At 36.6% G+C, this 19,375-nt stretch overlaps 1 protein-coding gene across 2 annotated transcripts in view; it reads right to left on the bottom strand.

Annotated features, from left to right (window-relative positions):
- SLC26A7 (solute carrier family 26 member 7) overlaps window positions 1-19,375 on the bottom strand; it is a 67,847-nt gene that overhangs the window by 11,457 nt on the left and 37,015 nt on the right. The window contains exons 8-12 of one of the 2 annotated variants that reach the window (XM_050312476.1): window positions 17,287-17,400; window positions 14,695-14,772; window positions 13,189-13,284; window positions 5,975-6,081; window positions 3,655-3,721 (exon numbers count right to left, since the gene is read on the bottom strand). In XM_050312476.1, the coding sequence (XP_050168433.1) occupies window positions 3,655-3,721; window positions 5,975-6,081; window positions 13,189-13,284; window positions 14,695-14,772; window positions 17,287-17,400 (462 nt within the window). The remainder of the gene's footprint in view (window positions 1-3,654; window positions 3,722-5,974; window positions 6,082-13,188; window positions 13,285-14,694; window positions 14,773-17,286; window positions 17,401-19,375) is intronic. The other variant, XM_050312483.1, reaches the window with a different exon arrangement.

Below are 19,375 nucleotides of genomic sequence, written 5' to 3' on the forward strand. Positions count from 1 at the left end.
TGAAAAGTTTATCTAAAACCCAAGCTCATTTATTTAAAAATCCTGAAAATACCTGTAAATTAAGTGAAAAAGAGCTTTAGATTGTGAGAATGATTCAACAGATAACTCTTTTGATCAGCTTTCACACACAACTGAAGTAAGAATGGAAAAATAAGTAATGTATAATGAAAATTACATTTAATTCAAGTTACCATGAAAAAACCCATGCTCACTATGATTCATAATACTAAGAACTATTATCTGACAAATAATAATAGCACTACTTCAGTTGGTATGATCCCTAAATATAGGCGAGACAACATTTGCAGACAGGGAATATATTTTATTAGACAAACACGTCTTGAAAAAAAGTGCAGGTGATTTGGAGAAAGCTGGCAATATTCATCGTAGTCATCTGAAGATGACTTTAGTACAGAGATATTTCTCAATGAAAATACTTTGTGGATCCAGAGCAACCTTGAGTGGTACATTTAGAGCTTTAATAGCACATATCTACAACCAACTCTATTATCTACAGAAGAATCATCAGTCAGCCTTGATCCTGTCTCTGCACTCCACTGAATAGGTTACAACCAGCTTACCACTGCCTTTGGTCACACTGTGTACCTCAAAACACAGATGTTACACAGCAAAACAATTTTGGAAGGACATCAGATAAAGGTCAGAAACCCCAGGTACAAGTGAGGAACGTTTTGCACAAAACAAATGAAATTTCTCTCACTCTCAAGGTGCACTCATAAAAAGCCTTAAAGCCAGTAAGAAAATTATTACTTATATATAAATATATTGGATATCAGCAATCACATGATTAAATACTGGTTTTGTAGGAGATAGAATTAAGTTAATTCTACTGAACTCTAAATTTTCCACAGGTTGTGTGATAATGGAAGTATAACCAAAAAAATTGCAAGAGAATATAGGTCAAAAAAGCCTCTCTTCTCTCTAACAAAAGTCATGTGAGAAGGTCACACTCAAACAAAAGAAAGTGGAGCTGACACAGACCATTTTTTAAGTAGTTAAAAATTTTTCGGGATTGCATCGAAGATATGCAGTTTTCCCAACAGACTTTCAAGCAAAACAGGAATGAAAATCTTCACCACAAACCACAAAAACTATGTCTTTATTGTAGACTGCTGTTCAGACTTCTGGGAACCAGACGATATCTTGGACACCACAGCAGTGACCATCGTACCAAGGAAACATTTCAAACATCCCAAAGCGAGGCAAAGAACACCAGACTGTGTACAGGGACTTTGCGCAATTTACCTATGAATGCAGTTGTGGTAAATACCACATCACCAACATACCTCAGTCAGACAAGTGGCACAGCAGGGAGTTAAAATGGCTCAGTTTATATGAAAGAAAGCTCTAAAATAAGGGCAAAAGAGAGCACAATATATTTTTGAATGGAGAAATACTCTCACATCCCACGAATGCCAATAAAATGACACTATACACAGCTTGGTGTGGAGACAAGTGGGCACTTCAGTGCTTTAGCAGAACTGGCAAAGTAAAAGATGAAAACTAAGGAAAAAGGAAGGCTGATGTGCAAAGATAAAAGCCTGTGATGATCAAGAGGCTAAAAAGCTTCCAAAAGTGCAAGATGGAAAACTTGAAAGGCTCAGATCGTAAGGCCAGATAGACATGATGGCAGACTTAGATATACTTTCTTTGTCCAGAATGGGCAAGGTCAAATGTGCCCAATTTGACTCAGTTATTCCTGGCTCTGGTTTGGTTCTTTCTTAATAAGAATTGCTTCGAGAAAAATGAACTTCCTCTTTGTTGTACCCTTGCTAAGAAAGTGGGAAAATTATTTCAGGTGGCCTGTCCCCACCATCCCTTAGAAGGACACAGGCAATTGCCCAGTGCACTCTGCACAGCACCATCTGCACTTGGGTGAAGGTTCATTTTAAGTGAACGCCTGTGATGCAATGTGTTTCACATAAGCTTCTAAACACCCTTTGATTTTTTTTTTCCATATTAAACTGTCTTTTCTCTTATTGGTGAAATAACCCCTATAAATCCACAGACCTTAATGGCAGGGTAGATCATTAAGATTGCATATTTGGATGTTTAAAAGTCCTGTTGTTTATGTCTAAGCTGTTATTTACCAGGGAAACTTGGATCAGTCTAACATTCATACATTAAAAATTACCCTAAACGCCTGCTGCAATCCAGTGACTCCAAATTCAATTAAAGGCATTTTTCTCAATCTTAAAAATATTTTCCTTCTTTGTTTTGTGTAATAAGCCCTTGAGCAATTTGCTTCCTTAACAAAATGTTATTTTCCCCAATGTCTGCAGACACTAGTTTGTTATTACTAGGTTACTGGCATTAATCTTAATTATTAAGGAAAAAGAACAACCACAGCTAAGAAAAGATTTATGGGGATTTGCTCAAAATAATTAATGAACTGATAAGATAAAAAACAGGCAAATAAAATTTTGGTTACCCATCTCTGACAGTTTTTCTTAAGAGTGAAAAGTGACATAATAATTGACAGGCAGACAAGCCTCAACAAAACTGTTTTTAATTCACAGTTCAGAGGCCTCCCCATTCTTATGTACCTTTCACATTCCAGTGTTGCTCAACATGCCAAAACAGTAAATGTCCCCGAGCCCCTGGAAGTTTGGATTAGCCCTGATGGAAGATAGCTCTGATGGAAGACATTTGCCAGAAACAACAAATTCTTTAAAGAAGAGCTTCTTAATGGTGAGACAATAACTGCTGAGCATGTGGCTTACTGATACATAAGACCCTTCATAAGCATTAGAAAAGGAAAAAGGACATAGTAGAAGCTGCCATGATGGGGAAGGCAAGATGTCCCAGTGATGGGGCTCTGTGCTGAAAGGACACATGGTTCTACTTCTCTCTTGGCTGCTGCCCCACCATTTCATCTTGGAGGGAGGGAGTTCACCTCTCTGGGTCATTACCCTTCTCTTCTTACCGTAGGCTGGACCACAAGCAGCTTTGATGATAATTGCAATGAAAATAACCAAAATAATCTGACTGGTTAGTTTGAGTTTGTAGGAAGCCAAACTTTAAGAGCACAGTCTTTGGAAGAGATTCTTCCATCCGTTTTTCATGTGAGGGTATCCTTGTTTGAGCATAGGGTGAGGAGATGTGTGAAGCAGTCTGTGACAACTTCACAGTGCTGTCCCTCCTTGCCCAGCCACACACAGCACCCTTTGGGACAGTCCAGCCACAACGGGCTGGTGGCAGAAATGGGATCAGAAAAGAGACTGAGGATGATGAGAATACCAAAGGACTTCCAGGAAATGAGGAAATCTGGTAAGAATACAGAGACTGCTATTGTCTACTCAGATTCCTGGCAAGAGATTTCCTTAAACTTAGGAATTAGGAAACTTTTACAAAGAGCAATTCCTTCCTAAAATGACAAATAAACTAAGACAGATCTAAGAGGACTTTCCTAACTTCTCTTTTCAGACCAGCAGCATGACTGTGAAGATATCCAATTTCTGATGGTCAGCTAGTTTTATATTTAGTTTATCATACAGACTTTAGATTTCAAGTGGTCATATCACAAAAATGTTCCCTTGCCTCCCTGATTACAATCTGACAGCCAACTAGAGAAAATAAACAAATCTGAATTAGTGAAACACACACAAAAAAAAAGTTTAAAAAATTACTTACACAGTTATCTTCTGCTTTGTATTTATATTCCACTTCTTTCACATTTTTCAAATTCAACGTCTTTGCTCTGTAATCAATACACAGAGAAAATCTGTAAGGCAAATCCTCAGTAGTCTTGAACACAAACAGGAAGAGATACATGCCAAACTACAGCACAGAACTTTGAAGCTGGGACAATGCAATCTGTCCATATTTTTGTGCATAGAGAGCTTATCTTTTCTGATATAGATCCAGTTAAAGAGTAAAAAGCTCATTTTAGAATTATGTCACTTTGAAAATATGAATAATGAAAGTCTCTGGTGAATAAAATCTCAATTTTTCATTTTTATTTTCTTAATTTTAATTTTAATTACTCTTTTGTAGCTGACCAGAGAGCTATTCTCAAACCAGTGTAGCTCATATATAATCTATACCATCAAAAGTTAAGAGATTTAATTAACATTTTTTACCCGCAAAATCATACTGTAAGGAAAGGGGAAATAATTATGTCGAATAGCTGTAGGTCATGAAAAATAAAGACATTTTATTTATCATTAAAATTGACACATGCTTTGTATGATGAAGCAGAACACTGCATTCTAGTTATCAGAATGGGGACTTAACTGGAAAGGGCCCTCTACACAGTCTGTGAGAAGAGAAAGTTGCCTTGGAAAGGCAGCTCAGTATAGGTGAGTGTAGGTGTAAGTTATGTAGGTGTAGGCTTGATCTTCAGTGTAGGTTGACCTTCTGCTTCAATGCAGCATTTGCAGGAACACAATTAACTGAAGAGGACTATGAAATTAGCTCTTATCTGAGCTCTGTGCCTAAAGCTAGGCAGTGGAAATAATCCCAGAATACAAACATTTAATAGATGTGTCAGTGTGAAAGAGTATTTGCAGGTATTGGGGCTGGCTAAATGAGCCTTGCAAAAGTCAGCTGTTCTCTCATCTTTGCATAAATTAAGCTGTAGCTGCTGCTGGTTTTAATTTACATTCTGATACGTGACATGTATCACATCCAATACTCTGGCATCTGAACAGAAACTTCTCAATAAATAATCTAGGATATTTTTCTTGCTTCACTTCTGCTAACACTTTTATTCAAGACTGCATGACTTACTACATGTTATCTAGCTAACCACATCTTCACAGTACAGATTTTAAGGCTGCTACCTTGTTCAGTGCCTTTAGATGGGGTGGACAATCACATGCAGCTTGACTGAAGAACACAGAAATCACTGGGAAGAGTCTTATTTACTTTAATTAGTGCAAATTCAGATTGAGGTCTCTGTTAGATCAGGCTACAGAGGATCATGGTCTTTTGTGCTAGATATCCCTCCCTTTCTACTGTTGGAGGACCTCAAACATTCAGGCCCAGAGTAAAAACATGAAAATTTGTGTTTTGCTTTACTAGCAGAATTTACAAAAATTTTAGCTTGCTGAATAGAAGAAGGTTACCACAAAGGTCCTGATTGATTCAAGCAGAAATCGTCTTCCAAAATTTTTAACTGCCTTTTAATTTTAAACTATTTTCATGTTGGTTCTGCCCCTTATTCCAAGAGAACAGAGGCGTGCACAAATGGCTAATACTGTTAACTTTAACAAGCATTTAATCAAGCTGTCTATATTAAGCTTAATTTCAGTGGGATTCAATGTTCATGCAAACAACTGCATGCAAGCAGCAAGTCATTTCCAGGTCTGGTGATCTGTGAATTAATTCTGTAGCACAAATCAATCATGAACCTCAGATGATATATTCTCTTTACTCAGGGTACAAAGTAGTAACTGTAATATTTAAGAACTTCTGATTGCTCTAGTTTATTTGTTCCAGCTTTTCTAATTCATAAAGAGAACAGATACTTATTAGACATTAGAACAGTTGTGCAGTTATGTTTCATTAATCTATATTAGCAGTGCAAATGTCAACTACCAACTCCTGTGCAACATAGTACCTAGGAGTTTATAAAGGTGCTTAGTTCTAAGGCTTGCCAGACATAATTTCTCATTAAGGTCCAAATAAATATCTAATGGAAAAAAAATATTATTAATCTTTTTATTGATTTTTTGCTACCTTCGCATAATGAATCATACAGATGTGTAATAATAAGAGAAATCACAAAATAATGCCATTCCATAAAATGTTGTAGAGATCCTTAGTCTATGGTAAATGCACGGGTGTGACTTTTCCTTTTGAATTGTCTTATCTTGTAATTTTCTGCAACTAAAATACTGACGTTAAGTTTTTAAATTCAGTATACTGTATGTCTCCTGACTATGAATCAATATGCAGAAAGAATACATAATGATGTGCAAGTAGAACATTCCAATAAATTGATTCTTACCTGGGAAAGCGGAAAATCACAATTACTATAGTGCAGACAACGCCATACAACAGTCCCACATTAGCAGCAAAGCATATTGTAAACACGTAGGTACTAACCCATATGCTCTTGAAGGAGGAAAGCAAAAAGAGGTGATTAGTTTTAAATTTTATAGCGATGTGCATTTTATGAATGAGAAAAAAGATTTTTAAAACTGAGATAGCTTCTCAGATGTGAACATTTGGATCTTTGAACTGGCAAGTACTGAAGACTGAATTAGCAATTAAAGTAATGCCTCCCCATGGGAGACCACATGCAACGTGGCACTACTCATCCCAGTGATCACAGAGGTTCCTTCCAGAGTCACTTAAAATAGCATATGTGCTTGTGCTAACAGCATAATTCAGACTGAACTGTTGTTTTGTAAAACCTGTATTTTATATTTCACATTGCAAGTTCTTGCCACTTTCTTGACTGCACAGATTTTAAATCCTCCTTTCCTTTCACACAATGAGGATGTACCCTAATGAGGTCACATACAGAGAGCTCTTCTCCCACTAATCATATAAGTGGAAATTATAATTTGCAAAGAGGCTGATTAAAAGTGGTGCTTATCAGAGTACAGCTGACTAAAACAACTCTATAATAAAAATTACTGGGGAATGAATTCCTTCCCATAGAAATGGTGAGATTTCATATTACTTCCCAATCTTTCAATATTTGATTACTAAAATTTTTGATTCATTTTAAATTAAAATAAAAAAATATACATAAATATATATGAAACTAAAGTCACTTTGAAAAGAAATTTAAATTATATTTTTAAAACCCTTACAAAAATTAACATTTCATTTATTAAAATTATTCTCTTATCGAAAGTATTCATTTTTATTTCCATACTACGGTGATGTGTATAGCTGAGAGATATCCAGATTTTACAATTAGAAGAATAAAAGTACAAATTACTCGATTTCTTATACCAACCTAATTGGTATAATAAAGCACATATTTCTTTCCTTGGGGGAGCCTTAAGCAAAGACTGCCACCTAATCTTTATATAAAATGTGTTAAAGAAGAATGGAAAGTATTTTCACTCCTCTCGATATACTGATCCCCACGGGGGCCCATTTCAACAATTACTTCTTGTAGTGCCTCTTGTTCGTGTTTGCAGAATAACAGATCGCATTACAATGGCACAATCAATGTGCCATTATCCTTTCTGATGCTTTTACTTAACTCACGAAAGCCAGAGACAATAGAACACTTTCAGCCTAACCACAGGAATTTTGCTTGAGCAGATTTCAGAACTGTTATTTTATGAATTATAAAATGTAAGACATACTGTACTAATTTGTGCTTCACAGAGGACAGAGTGTTACATGACTCTATCAAGAAACCTTTCCCTCCTTCGGCTTGAAGATTCCTAACTAGTGCGAAAGGTTTTGCAGTCTCTTCAATGGCACAGCTGCTAGATGAAGAGGTAGTTCATTCTTTGAGACTGTCCTCAATTACCAGTTGTATTTTAACATGACATCTCCTACAAATTGTTGTGTATATATTTGCAAAGGATACCTTTATGAGCAACAGACATGAGTTTCAATTAACCAGTAAGAAAGTAATGCTAAGATTTACAACGTTTATGCTAAGATTAACAATATTTATTTATAAATTACCTCACTGGACATGAAAGGGCTAACAGAAATACCACAGACCTGACGTTCAGGTGGGATCAAGAATAAGCCTATCCTGATAAGGCTGAACCTTTGACAACACCTGAATCCACTTCAGCGCAATCTACTTCAGCTGCAGACCTGAGCCTCATCACATCTAACTAAATCACTGCTGCTAGACCTGCAAAATTCTTATGTCTCAGAGGAAAACAGAAAGCATGAAAACCCAACCCAAAGTCTGCATAGGAAAAATAAAAGCCAAAAATGTTTAAGTACTGCTGGGTACTGAGAAAGCTAGCTGAGTGCCTCTCTAGCAGCCTAGTATCTTATATCTTAACTGTAATCAGAGACTGCCATTGATGTAGAGGTTGAGCCAAAACAATTATATTCTCATTAGTCAATCACCCTTTCAGTGCTTTGTATTGGCCTGGAGTAAGTGCTTCTTTAGTTAGGGTAGCATCAAACTTGTAGAAAGAAGTTATGTTGATCAGATAGACTTTTTTTATGGGCTATTGCAAGGTTCATCAAAGAAGTCATAAAAATATTAAAGCTTTCTTTGGCAACTTCAAGATGGTTAATGCATAGTCCAGGACAGATAGAAACTAATCACTCTTCAAATCTTAGCAACAATGTGTTACAGGCACACGTTATTCTCAAAAGTCAAAACAAAATCCACCTTTAAAGTATCCTTGTACTGTACTAATTTAAAGAAAAATTCTAAAGAAGGGAGAAAAGAAATAAACAGAAGAACTGGACTTATGTTGGCTCCTGTACATATGAGAAAGTATCAGAAGCATTGAGAGGTGCAGTGGCTGTGTATATAGCAGCTGCCTTCATCTAGACTTCCATTTCATAGGATCTAATCATCTACTGTTGAGGGGCATCTGAAACGGGAACTTGATAGTAAAAAGGCATATAAATAAATTGCAGAATACTTTCTGAACATAGGGCTAAACAATGCAATGCTAAGGTATGGTGAAATAAATGTTTCTCTACCACTTTGAAAGCAGATTATAAACTTCCCTTTTTCAGTGCAAACTGAGATGATCAGCTATTACCTGAATGGGTAAAATTCCTCTCACTTGGCATAAAGTGTCTGCAGCTCGGTCATCTAGTTTCCTGCCATAACCAATGGAGATTTGGTTATCAGAGTGAGGAGAATTTAGGATGCAGTTCGTTTAACTCCCACTTGATTATGCTGTTGCTTACTTGAGCAAGAGATGAATCATATCCTAACATGACTGACCAATTCTGTACTATCTGTAATGTGAGACTGTGATGATTTGCTCAAAGAGAGGCCCATTTTGCCATCACCATCATGTGGCCAAAAGAAGAATCCCATTAAAGTCCTCACTCATTCAGGAAGTGTCTCAGCAGGGAAGATGCTGGAGTCCTGAAGGAAGCTCTGGCTCTAAGGAGGCTGAGTGACATGCCCATGCTCCCACATTTTTCTGGAGAAAAATGACTGATAAAGGCATTCATCCCCAGCACACCCTTCTCCAAAACTTACGATTCCAGGGCTGAAGTGAAAACCACCACAGACATAGAGCAGGAACTGCTTCATGCACTTAGGGACATGGTTTAGTGGTAGACTTGGCAATGCTGGGTAAATGGTTGGACTAGATGGTCTTTAAAGGTCTTTCCTAACCTAAATGATCCTCTGATAATAAAGGGGTATGGTAGTTCTTTAATATAATTTTTCATAAGCATTCCATGCACAATGGTTAAGACAGTATTTTTTTTCAAACAGCCCTGGAGACAGAAGAACTGATACAAATATTACTCTTTAAAAATAATTTATATAGCAAGCATACTTTTAAGCATCTGCAAATTCCTTGCCACCCCACTGAGATCAACTACAGCATAAGTAATATAATTCAGAGTAGCATATTCACTAATGCAGGAAAAATAGGAAATCTCCCTAGGATGTCATAAGCTAAAAGCATGGATGTAAAATTATTCTCACAGAAGAGATGGTTTCCTACCTTGCAGAAAATTGTTTATATAGCAAAGCCCTCAGAGCTCTTAGAGCCCTCTCATGAATCAGGACCCATGTGTGACAAATACCTGAACAAATCTAAAAGACCATCTCCCTCCTGAGGATAATAAGTTAAGTAGTTCTAAAAGACCCAAGAAATTACACTAATGAGCTCCAACATTTCAAGGAAGACCCTCCCAGGGCCCTCTTCTCTAAATATTTTGACAAAATACATTGAAAGAGTGGTGGATCCATATCTCAGAAACTCACACTGGCAAGATCTTGGAGGATACTTGTCAAAAATGAGACCCTCCTTGGTGGATCTACTTTAATTGCTGAACTAGTAGCACTCTTACATCCCTAAATATTATTATACGTGCATGCAGTTGCAATTCACGTATCCATAACTGCCTCTCGCATCACAACACCATGCAGGGAATGTGTAATTTTTATCAGAAATTCTTGCAATTCTTCCTGCTTTACAAGTCAATCATGAACCTGACTTGGTCTCAACTGTGGTCATTTTGTAGTCAAGTCATATGTGCAACCTTAAAACATTTTTTTCTCTTTAAATGCCAGAGTATTTCCATGTTGAATTCTCCAGATCCCTGCTATATAATTAACTTATGAAAATAATCCTTATTCTATTATCATTTTTCACTTAGAGCACCACCTTCTGAAATACTTTTCCCCCCATCTTTGGTCACTTTCAAGTCCAGTGATTAACAGCAAAGAAAATATTGTTTTTCAACAGTCCATTTCCAGGCAGTAGTTTTTGCCTGTCTTAAAAGGCTACTTCTCTGGGATGCTGAGCCTTAAAATCAAGAGTTAACAAGAGCTTCACTGGCCTTTTTATTGATTCTAGCAAAGTGCACTGTCAAGCTGAAGAATAAAGAAGGCAAGTTAGTCAAGTAGGCCTGCATAAGAATTTAGGCTTGCAGGACGGATATGGAAATCAACTTTTGACCTGAGGACCTGAGAAGTGAGATATACTCGCAGACAAATACCAGATCAGCTTCCTGGTAGTTCCCTAAAAAAAGAGGGGGAAAAAAATCGGGACAAATCACTCCCGGTTATGTATATAACATATAGAGTGTAATAGTGAAATTATTAATCTGAGATTGCTGAAGTCATCCAACCAAGAAGGTGTAGAGACTGACGGAAGACCTTAACTGAAGTGATGCCTCAGAGCTTTTTAAGGCAATAGAAGCAAGAGACATTTGAAGTTCACATGGATACTGTGAACGGCAGGAAAGATCTCTGGAAAAAGGATAGTGGGGTACTATCTGGAAGGCAATTGAATGTGATTTGAGAGGCAGGTTGTAAAACAGGACATCCCTGAGGGTTGATAAAAAACAAGTCAAAAGAAAACTGAAACAAATTAATGCAATAATATCTGGTATTGACTACTAAAGTCTGTCAGCCTAGCTGCTTATTTGAACTCAGCTGATCCTAAACATTAAATCTGAAAGGAAAAGCCATCCATGGCTAAAAGAAGAAATTTCATAGAAACACAGAATATCCTGTGATGGAAGGAATGAATGAAGATCCTCAAGTCCAACTCCTGAACAGTACCTTTCGAGATTAACCTTTTATGTTTAAAAGGATTATTTTTATACAGAATTAATCAACACACAAATATTATTCATACCATTTGTGTTCAATGAGAAGCTTAAGGAAGTGTGGAGAAGAAAGGTAACAAACCCCATAATATTCTGTTTCCATGCACTATCATTTGCCAGACTTATAAGCATAACAAACCTGACTTCAATGTTACATGACACACACCCTTCAAAGAATCAGTTCCAGAAAGGACAACTGCTAATTATTTCCAAATGTTTTGTTAGAGTTTCTATCTTCAAAACACTTTGGATAACCTGGGTGATTGAATGATTCATTTCCAGTCTTCTGTCAATTGCTGGGGTGAATCTTTTCAGGCCAAAATAACACCAGTGTAGTTATACAAATCACTGGGCTTGGTGGGGCTCCTCAGAGCAGGCAGCAATGCAAGATCAATGTTTATAGCCTTACTTTAAACTATTCTATCTAAAGCAAGATGATTTACCCTGACAAGCTAAGCACTGATGGTACAACTACTTGAAGATAAATCATTGTTCAAATATATTCAGTCAAAAAGATGAACCTAGCAAACTCCCCCTTTCTGTAACCTCTCTTAGAAATGATGACAGACATCAGAGATGTAATAACTAACTACTCACTCAGCCTCTTCTGCAAAAACTAGAAAAGCAAAAATCAATCAGGCAAGTCTATCTGTGAAGATGCATCAAATCTAGTGAGATTCCAGAATATCCTGCTGGAAAATTTAACTATTTGTTATCTCAATGCACTGATAGTGAAGATATATCTCTCTCCCATAACTACCAATTTTCTTAAGTCCAGTGTACCCAAAGTAATTCTTTATCCACATCATCCATCATTTCTGTCACTGGAAATATGTGTTAAACTGAAGATCAAATACAGTACAAGTGATATTAAATATTTTCAGAATTTTACTGCTTGAGGAGCATAAGATTTCATGAAAGATAGAGCTTTTCTTCTGGGTAAAAAACCCCAAACCAACAAACCAAACAAAAAAAGAAAAATTCTATTTTTCTTTGACTAAGAGTGAAAAATCTCACATAGCCAAACTTGATGTTATTTAGCCAGCTCTATTTCCAAACTTAAATCCAGTACCTCATTAAAAAAGACATGTTTTACTCAGTCTAAATTATTAGTCACACTTAACCATTACTGCTGTAAATCACTGGTGAGTTTATCAAAGCCCAACATTAACTCCAGTAAACTGTATCTCCCACCATAGAAAAGGACAATATGGTCAAAATATGTTTCTGAATGTTTGTTACCTTAAACATATGGGATGTCAGTATATATGTATCTATGTAAGTGCCTAGAAGTTAGCCACTGACTGGCCAATACATTCAAAAACTCTCACAGAGGAGAAATCCAGGACTTTTCTCACACATGGGTTTTTCTTTAATATCCACTAGGAACTCTGTGTAAATTCTGTCAGACTATTTAGACTTGTATTAAACTAGATTTCTGATATATTCTTCCCCTCATAGTACAGAAATCTTTCATTATGATTGAACAATAGATATTCTGTTTGCAAAATCTGAAAGAGTTAAGGCAATTTACCTACTGCAACCCCTCAACATGTATCATTCTGCATCTCCAGTGTTTCCAGTTCTGTTTTTCATGTATGGTCATTCCATATCCCCAAAAGACAAAGATACCCAAATCTCTTCCATAATACTACAACAGCCAAAGCTTATGTCAACCAGATAGAGAAGGTATAAAAATTAAACACATATTTGCCCACCTTAACCTGATTGGTCTGCATACACATAGCTAGAATTAAATTAGGTTTGATTCTTTATCGTTTGCTAAAATGCCATTTTTTAATACAACTGATACTAGAGATGCTGTTATTCTGAGCCAATAGTACACAAAAATACTAATTATGGCTTGCACTTATCTCTTCTAGGGCCACAGAACTATTAAAGTTTATTTAGCAGGTATTTGTTTAAAAGACTCAGGAAAACCTCCTTAGATTAAGTTTTACTTACCCAGTCTACTTTATCCACATTCCAATATTTTTTTAAGTCACGGAACTGCATTAGCATCCCCTTCAAGCCCACAACAATAATGCTTGCTAAGACACACTGCAAAGACATGAGAACAAAAGCCATTTGCAGAATTGTTAGTGAAAACAAATGGTCTCTCTTTTATTTAGCAGTCAATAGTATAATGAAATTGTAAAAAAACAGGTTAAGTGTTTCAAAAATGGGATAAGCACAGGTGGCTTTGTGACATAAATACTAATATCATCACCCTTTTTTTCTTTTTTGTGAAGGCAATCTATAGGTCACCTGATTGTAAGAAAAATTGCAGAAATTTCATCTACTTCTACACAGTGAAGAATTCTAACTCCTCTTCTTCACTTCCTCTCCTTCTCCTAGTGAAGGCCTCTGGGGCAAAAGCCCATTAATTTTGAAGCAAACAAAATAATTTTTTGTTCTCTGAATCAGAAAGGAGGAGGGTATGGATGATGGATAATCTATAACCAAAAAGAATGGTGTACAAATCAATGAACTTGCAGTGCATAGGTGGGGAGGGCTGAAAAAGCATATTAGAAGACAATTAAAACATCAAGAAAGCAACAATCAAAAAACATATTTTAAATATGGGGGAAAATGCCTACAGGAAACCAGTCAAAATTTACATATAATCCATTTTAAAAAATTAAAGTAGGAAAGTAAAAAAAAAAAAAAAAGAAAAGAAAGTAGGAAAATAAAAAAAGGACATATTGTGCACCCCTCTTCAAGTGTCCTTACTTTGCATGGTTAAAATAAGCTATGAAAGGATCTGTTTGAAAAGTGAGAACTTTCATGACACCATGTAAACAATAGCACAAAGTAAATTTAAAGCATAGTTGAGCTAAAACTTCATGTAGAAACACGGCAGAATTGTGGGCAATTTTGGAGCTGTATTTTGCAGCTTTGACATGCCTCTAGTTAAAATTAACTGTTAATTTGTAATACCAAAAACTTAGGTGAAAAGATGTCACACTGCTTTATAATCTTAACATAGAAGATGTATTCCATGACAGAGATATAAGAATACCTCATAATCTTTCTGTAATTAAGCTTAGATCACTATCTAAAATAATTTGTGGCAAATTTATTTGAAGAGCAAAGTCATGCATCGTGTGCATATCTGGAGAAATATTGTGAATCTTTATTAATTTCTACCACATTTTGTCTGTTTACAAATCCACAGCAACCTGGCTGTATATTTTTCATAAATTACAGGCCAAAAGTAAGTAGAAGAGAAATGCCATTTTTTTATTTACTTATGTAATAGCCTATATATGGAACTATATATGTGTAAAATCTATGTCTTCTGTTGTCACATCCATATTTTATGATTTTGAGACTTACTGTGCCCTTACTATTCTTTCCCACAATGACATTAAATAGAGCTGTTTTAGAGGTAGTACTACCTTTCCCTGAAAAAAATTTTCATTAAAAAGTGGTTTACATCTTAACCTTTAAAAAACATAAGTACCATACCATAGGAAGCCAGTACAGCATAGGTCCAATTGCATAGATCACCACAAGAATTAGTACACAAGAGATAAGGCAAGCCACCTACAATAATAAACAAGAAGTGAAGATCATTTAGTCTAACAACAACCTGAAAAATTGTGAAAAGGATTAATTATAAAATTTTGCAGACAAAGTCAAGCATCAGATGCTGAAGATGTTAGCTCTTATCTGTGAATTGCAGATGCATATAATTTCAGTTTTAATATCTGGTGATTACCTTCAGCCAACTACAGTGAAAATATAGTGAGAGATCTCAACATCTGTGCTTGACCCTGCTACCAGCACACAGACACCGACCAGAGCATCACTTATGCACTTGGTTATTAAATGGAGCCTGTGTGTGCAATATCTCATCCCAGAAGTTTCTCAGCACCCACTGTCATTCTGTAACGTATTTATAGCCATGCACCCTATGTTGCACTAAATAGCAGATCTGTCATAGCACTAAGCAGAAGTTATGTATGTTGTCATTTTTGCAGAAGACTTCTAACTTTTTTTACTGGGATTAACATTAAAAGAAAACTATTGTGTTAAGTCAGAAACCACTAATAATTTCATGTTAATATCAGCAGACTTTACTTTAGAAAGTGTGGGTAGAGTTTTTAAAAAATTTTAAAAAATCATAATTAACGTAGGTAAAATTAATCCAGAAAAATATATGGTCTAATAATTATATGCTTCTTCACAGTATTTATGGTATTAGTCTCACGGAAAACTACAGGAAAATTGCACTGTCCTACTCCACTCTGAGTGTTCACTGAGTTCTTCTGCTCTTATAAAGATACAGTTCAGATTCACAGAAGGTTTTTGACGATAAGTAGACAGATGCTCACTTTATTTTTATATCGATAATATGTTTCTTTACTAAAATAATTAGGTTTCATTTTAAGAGACAAGTTGTTAAAAACAAAACCAGACAAGTTGCTAAAACACTAGAAAATTAAAGTCATGGTGTACTTAAAAATACCATCAAGAAAGATAGACAGTGTGTTTACAGAAAAAGGGACAGAAAATCTGCTGGTAAAGTCACAAGGAACTTTTCCCTCTTTCCGCCTTCACAAAGAGCAAGCAAAAAAAGTGTAGATTCTATTTGAAGGACACTTCTAGTCCATGATAGAGTCCATGATAGAGTAGGAAAAGATATCACTGAAGAACAAATGGCAAAATTGAAACCCAGGTATAACCATTTGAGAAATAAGGGCTTCTCTGTGCCCCTGCAAGTCTCTTCCATGAAGTCTTACTTCCATGACCTATGCTAAACTCACTTGTCTCTATGTAATCAAAGCAACCCCTCTTTCTTTTTTTTGCCTATGACTTGACCAACATTTATAAGTGATGTTTATAAGTGGATGTGTTGCTTTCCAAAAAAAAAAAAAAGGCAGGAGAGATATTGTTGCATTTATTGAAGTACTCTCAAAGCCATACCCTAACATACAGGCTCTGCTATACTGTGAAACCAATGTATAAAACAAAGCAGATTTTTACCATGCATTTCCTACCTTGCAATCAAACTATGGTGGTTTCTTTTTCCATTTCGTGTATTGAATAACCTTCTATCAGAGCCTTTGCCTACATGTACTAGAGCCAAAGTGCTCAAATACCCTATATACCTTCAGGTTATAGGTATTCAGGGTTAACTTAAATCTTCCTTGAAAAAGCCAGCACAACATGATGCAGTACAAGTGCAAATTGTACAATCAGTACATTGACAGGTTGCAGAAGAGGATGTCTATGAGGATGAGGGCACATGACATTCAATCCAATGAAAATATATGAAATAACTAACTGCAAGTAGTAGTTAAACCATTTGCATATAAGTGCTTTTCAAGATTATTATTTGTGTGATTATTCATTATGATTACTTGAGTTCAGAGTACCCTGTCGGCTAATTAGCAAGTAGTTAACATGTAGATTTTTGAAGTTAAGCCCTGCATAATTCCTTGGTATTGTAACATCTGCATGAGAAACAACTGTAGGACATGGTCAAGAAGAAACAGTACCTATGGATTGTACTTAGCCTTGTCAGTTGTACCTCATTACCCTTTTCTTTGTAGCTAATGGCCTTTATACAGGCAAGAGAATCATAGAATTGTTAAGGTTAGACAAGACCTTTAAAGTCCAACCATCAACCTAGAACCACCACCATGGCCACTACTAAACCTAAAAACCTCATTTTAGCTTGTACCACTAAATCCATTAAACACCATTGGAGGGCACTTTTGTTACACTGCTGACAAATTCACATAAAGTGAAAGGGCTTTTATGTAGTTTTCTGCAGTCTGAAAACACAACTCCTAACCTCCTTGATGCCACAAACCTGCCAGTTCATATTGAATTAAGCAGGTAAAAATTAGTAAGCTGGAACCATTAGCTTTCCTAGGAAGACACTGCTGATCAGATGCAATTTCATGCAGATTGTTAAAAATGGTAGGACAGAGTCATTCCCAGGACAGAGGAGAAGGGATAATAGGGAAATATGATGCACAAATCAGTACAAGTTCCAGTGAGCAGTATTAGAGCTTTAATTCTCTGATGTACTTCACTCTAACCTGTTACCTGTGTTTTGGCGCCCGTACTGTACAAAAGTGCCGTCCGTCCCATCGCTGCAGCACTTGGTATGCAAAAGAAAAATGAAGGAATCACGTTGCTGAGGCCATGAGCCAAAAATTCCTGCAAAGTTGTTAAATAGAAGATGTTTTTTTTCCTGTTGTTCTGTCATTTCAATGCCTCTTGCCAACAAAGGACTCCCCTATGTAAATATTAACAATGATAAAGGATGGGCATATTTTTGAATGAAAAAATCACATATGTTCATGAAAAAGGATTTCCCAACAGAATATATCTTCTCTCAGCTCAGAATTAATTTGAGTGATAGAGCTGCTGAACCAGATTCATCAAAAGCAGGAGGCACATTTTGTTCACACAATAAACGCTATTGCTAAGTTTTGAAGTTCAACCAAAATATTTACATCTTGATCCACACCTGCCTTTTAACTGGCCAAAGCCCCAGATAGTTGTATTTGGAGAGCATCCAGATCATTTCTGGCTTGTGACTCTACTGGATAAAGACAGACACTGATTTTGTTTCTTTTAGAGCATGTTTTAGTGAAAGTGAAGCGTGGTAGCCATACTATTTGTGTGCATGCTGTCTTTCATCACAAATGTATTTGGTGTTTTTCACAGTCAAAATGCAAACACGTCTGAACAAATATTTATAGAAGAAAAAGTGGAGAAGCCACCTTGTACATGCAGCCTAAGCTGAGCAGTGTTTTCTAAGGAAGCATTCCTACTTGGCCACCCAGAATCAGTCTTCTTCCCCAGACTGTTAGAAGCATATTGGTCTGCTGAGGAAAATGTGTAAGAAAAGACCTCAGAACTGCTTAGGACAAAAATGGTACTGTATCCAGCCAAGAGAACACCTCATCATAAGTTTATCTTCACAGCACCTCCTAAAAGCTTCCCAGGCAGCCTCACACACACCCACCCACATGGCACAATGCAGAGCACTGTGCCTGTCCCCTGAATCCAGTAGAGCCACACCACCCCACTGCTCCCTTCTCATGGAGGTTTTGGTCTTTTGCTCCATTATTCAGTGCAAACATACACGTAGTTTCCAAGGCTTCAGTAATTAGCTGTGTAAGGTACAAGACTTCCAAAGGTGCAGAAAGGCATACAGGTTGCTGTGTTCCACTGAGTGGCCTCGAAACAAAGCAGCATGTCACTCTGAAGCCTGGCCTGTGTTTAAGCTCAAAGCATTTTCCTGCTGCTCCCTAGAAAACATGGCTCTGAAGCATCAACAGAAATTCATGGCCCAGTGTATTCATACTGAAAAATATTTTAGAGACCTGAGTAGACAAGAACATTCCCACTATAATTTCCAATGACATGAGAGTTCTAAAGGAGAGGAACTGAGGTAGCAAGGCCGATCTGTCTAAATAGGTGGTTCCAATAAACCTCCAGCTGCAAAGTCAACCATTCTTCATTCAACCCTATGTCATTCATCCCAAAGCACTTAACAGAAAGGTGGAAGCAGCATTTTCATCGCACAGTACTATTACCAGTTATCTGAAATTGTTTCTTACCACAGTGCTTGAATTATTGTCTCCATGGATTTCCAGTTGTCTTGGAATTACCCACCGAGCCATGAGAAGTAATGTAGTAGTGTAGAAATAATGGCCTAGTTTTATTTAGGGATGTCTTCAGTAAAGTTGAAGTCTGAACAGAAAGCTCCCATGGCTGTAAATTTGGCAGCACTCTCTGAACCCACCCTGCTTCTTTTACACAAATAAACCTTTATTTCAGATGAGACTTCTGCTTTGCATAAAATAACTTCCTTTTATAATATCAGATGTGTCCTGGGGCTTTAAGTACCTGGTTTTGCTTTAGAATTGCTTTGTTTCATTAATCTGGTTGATTTAACATCATAACTTGTCTTTAAGAGCTTAACTGCCAGAGGAGAAGCTGTATCACCTTAGAGCATTGAAAAATGCATTAATGCCCAAATGCGGCACTGAATGCAGCCTTACAATATTATCCTGAAGGATGCACTTCCCTAAAAGAAAGTCTCAAGGGCCTTCTGCAGAGATGATTTGAACAAGATTTCAATGTTTCTGTAATCACTAGAAGGCGCCAGGTGCCAAAGGGA

Source organism: Myiozetetes cayanensis, unplaced genomic scaffold, assembly GCF_022539395.1.
Source record: "Myiozetetes cayanensis isolate MyiCay16 unplaced genomic scaffold, myiCay2020 scf1, whole genome shotgun sequence".
Taxonomy (NCBI): domain Eukaryota; kingdom Metazoa; phylum Chordata; class Aves; order Passeriformes; family Tyrannidae; genus Myiozetetes; species Myiozetetes cayanensis.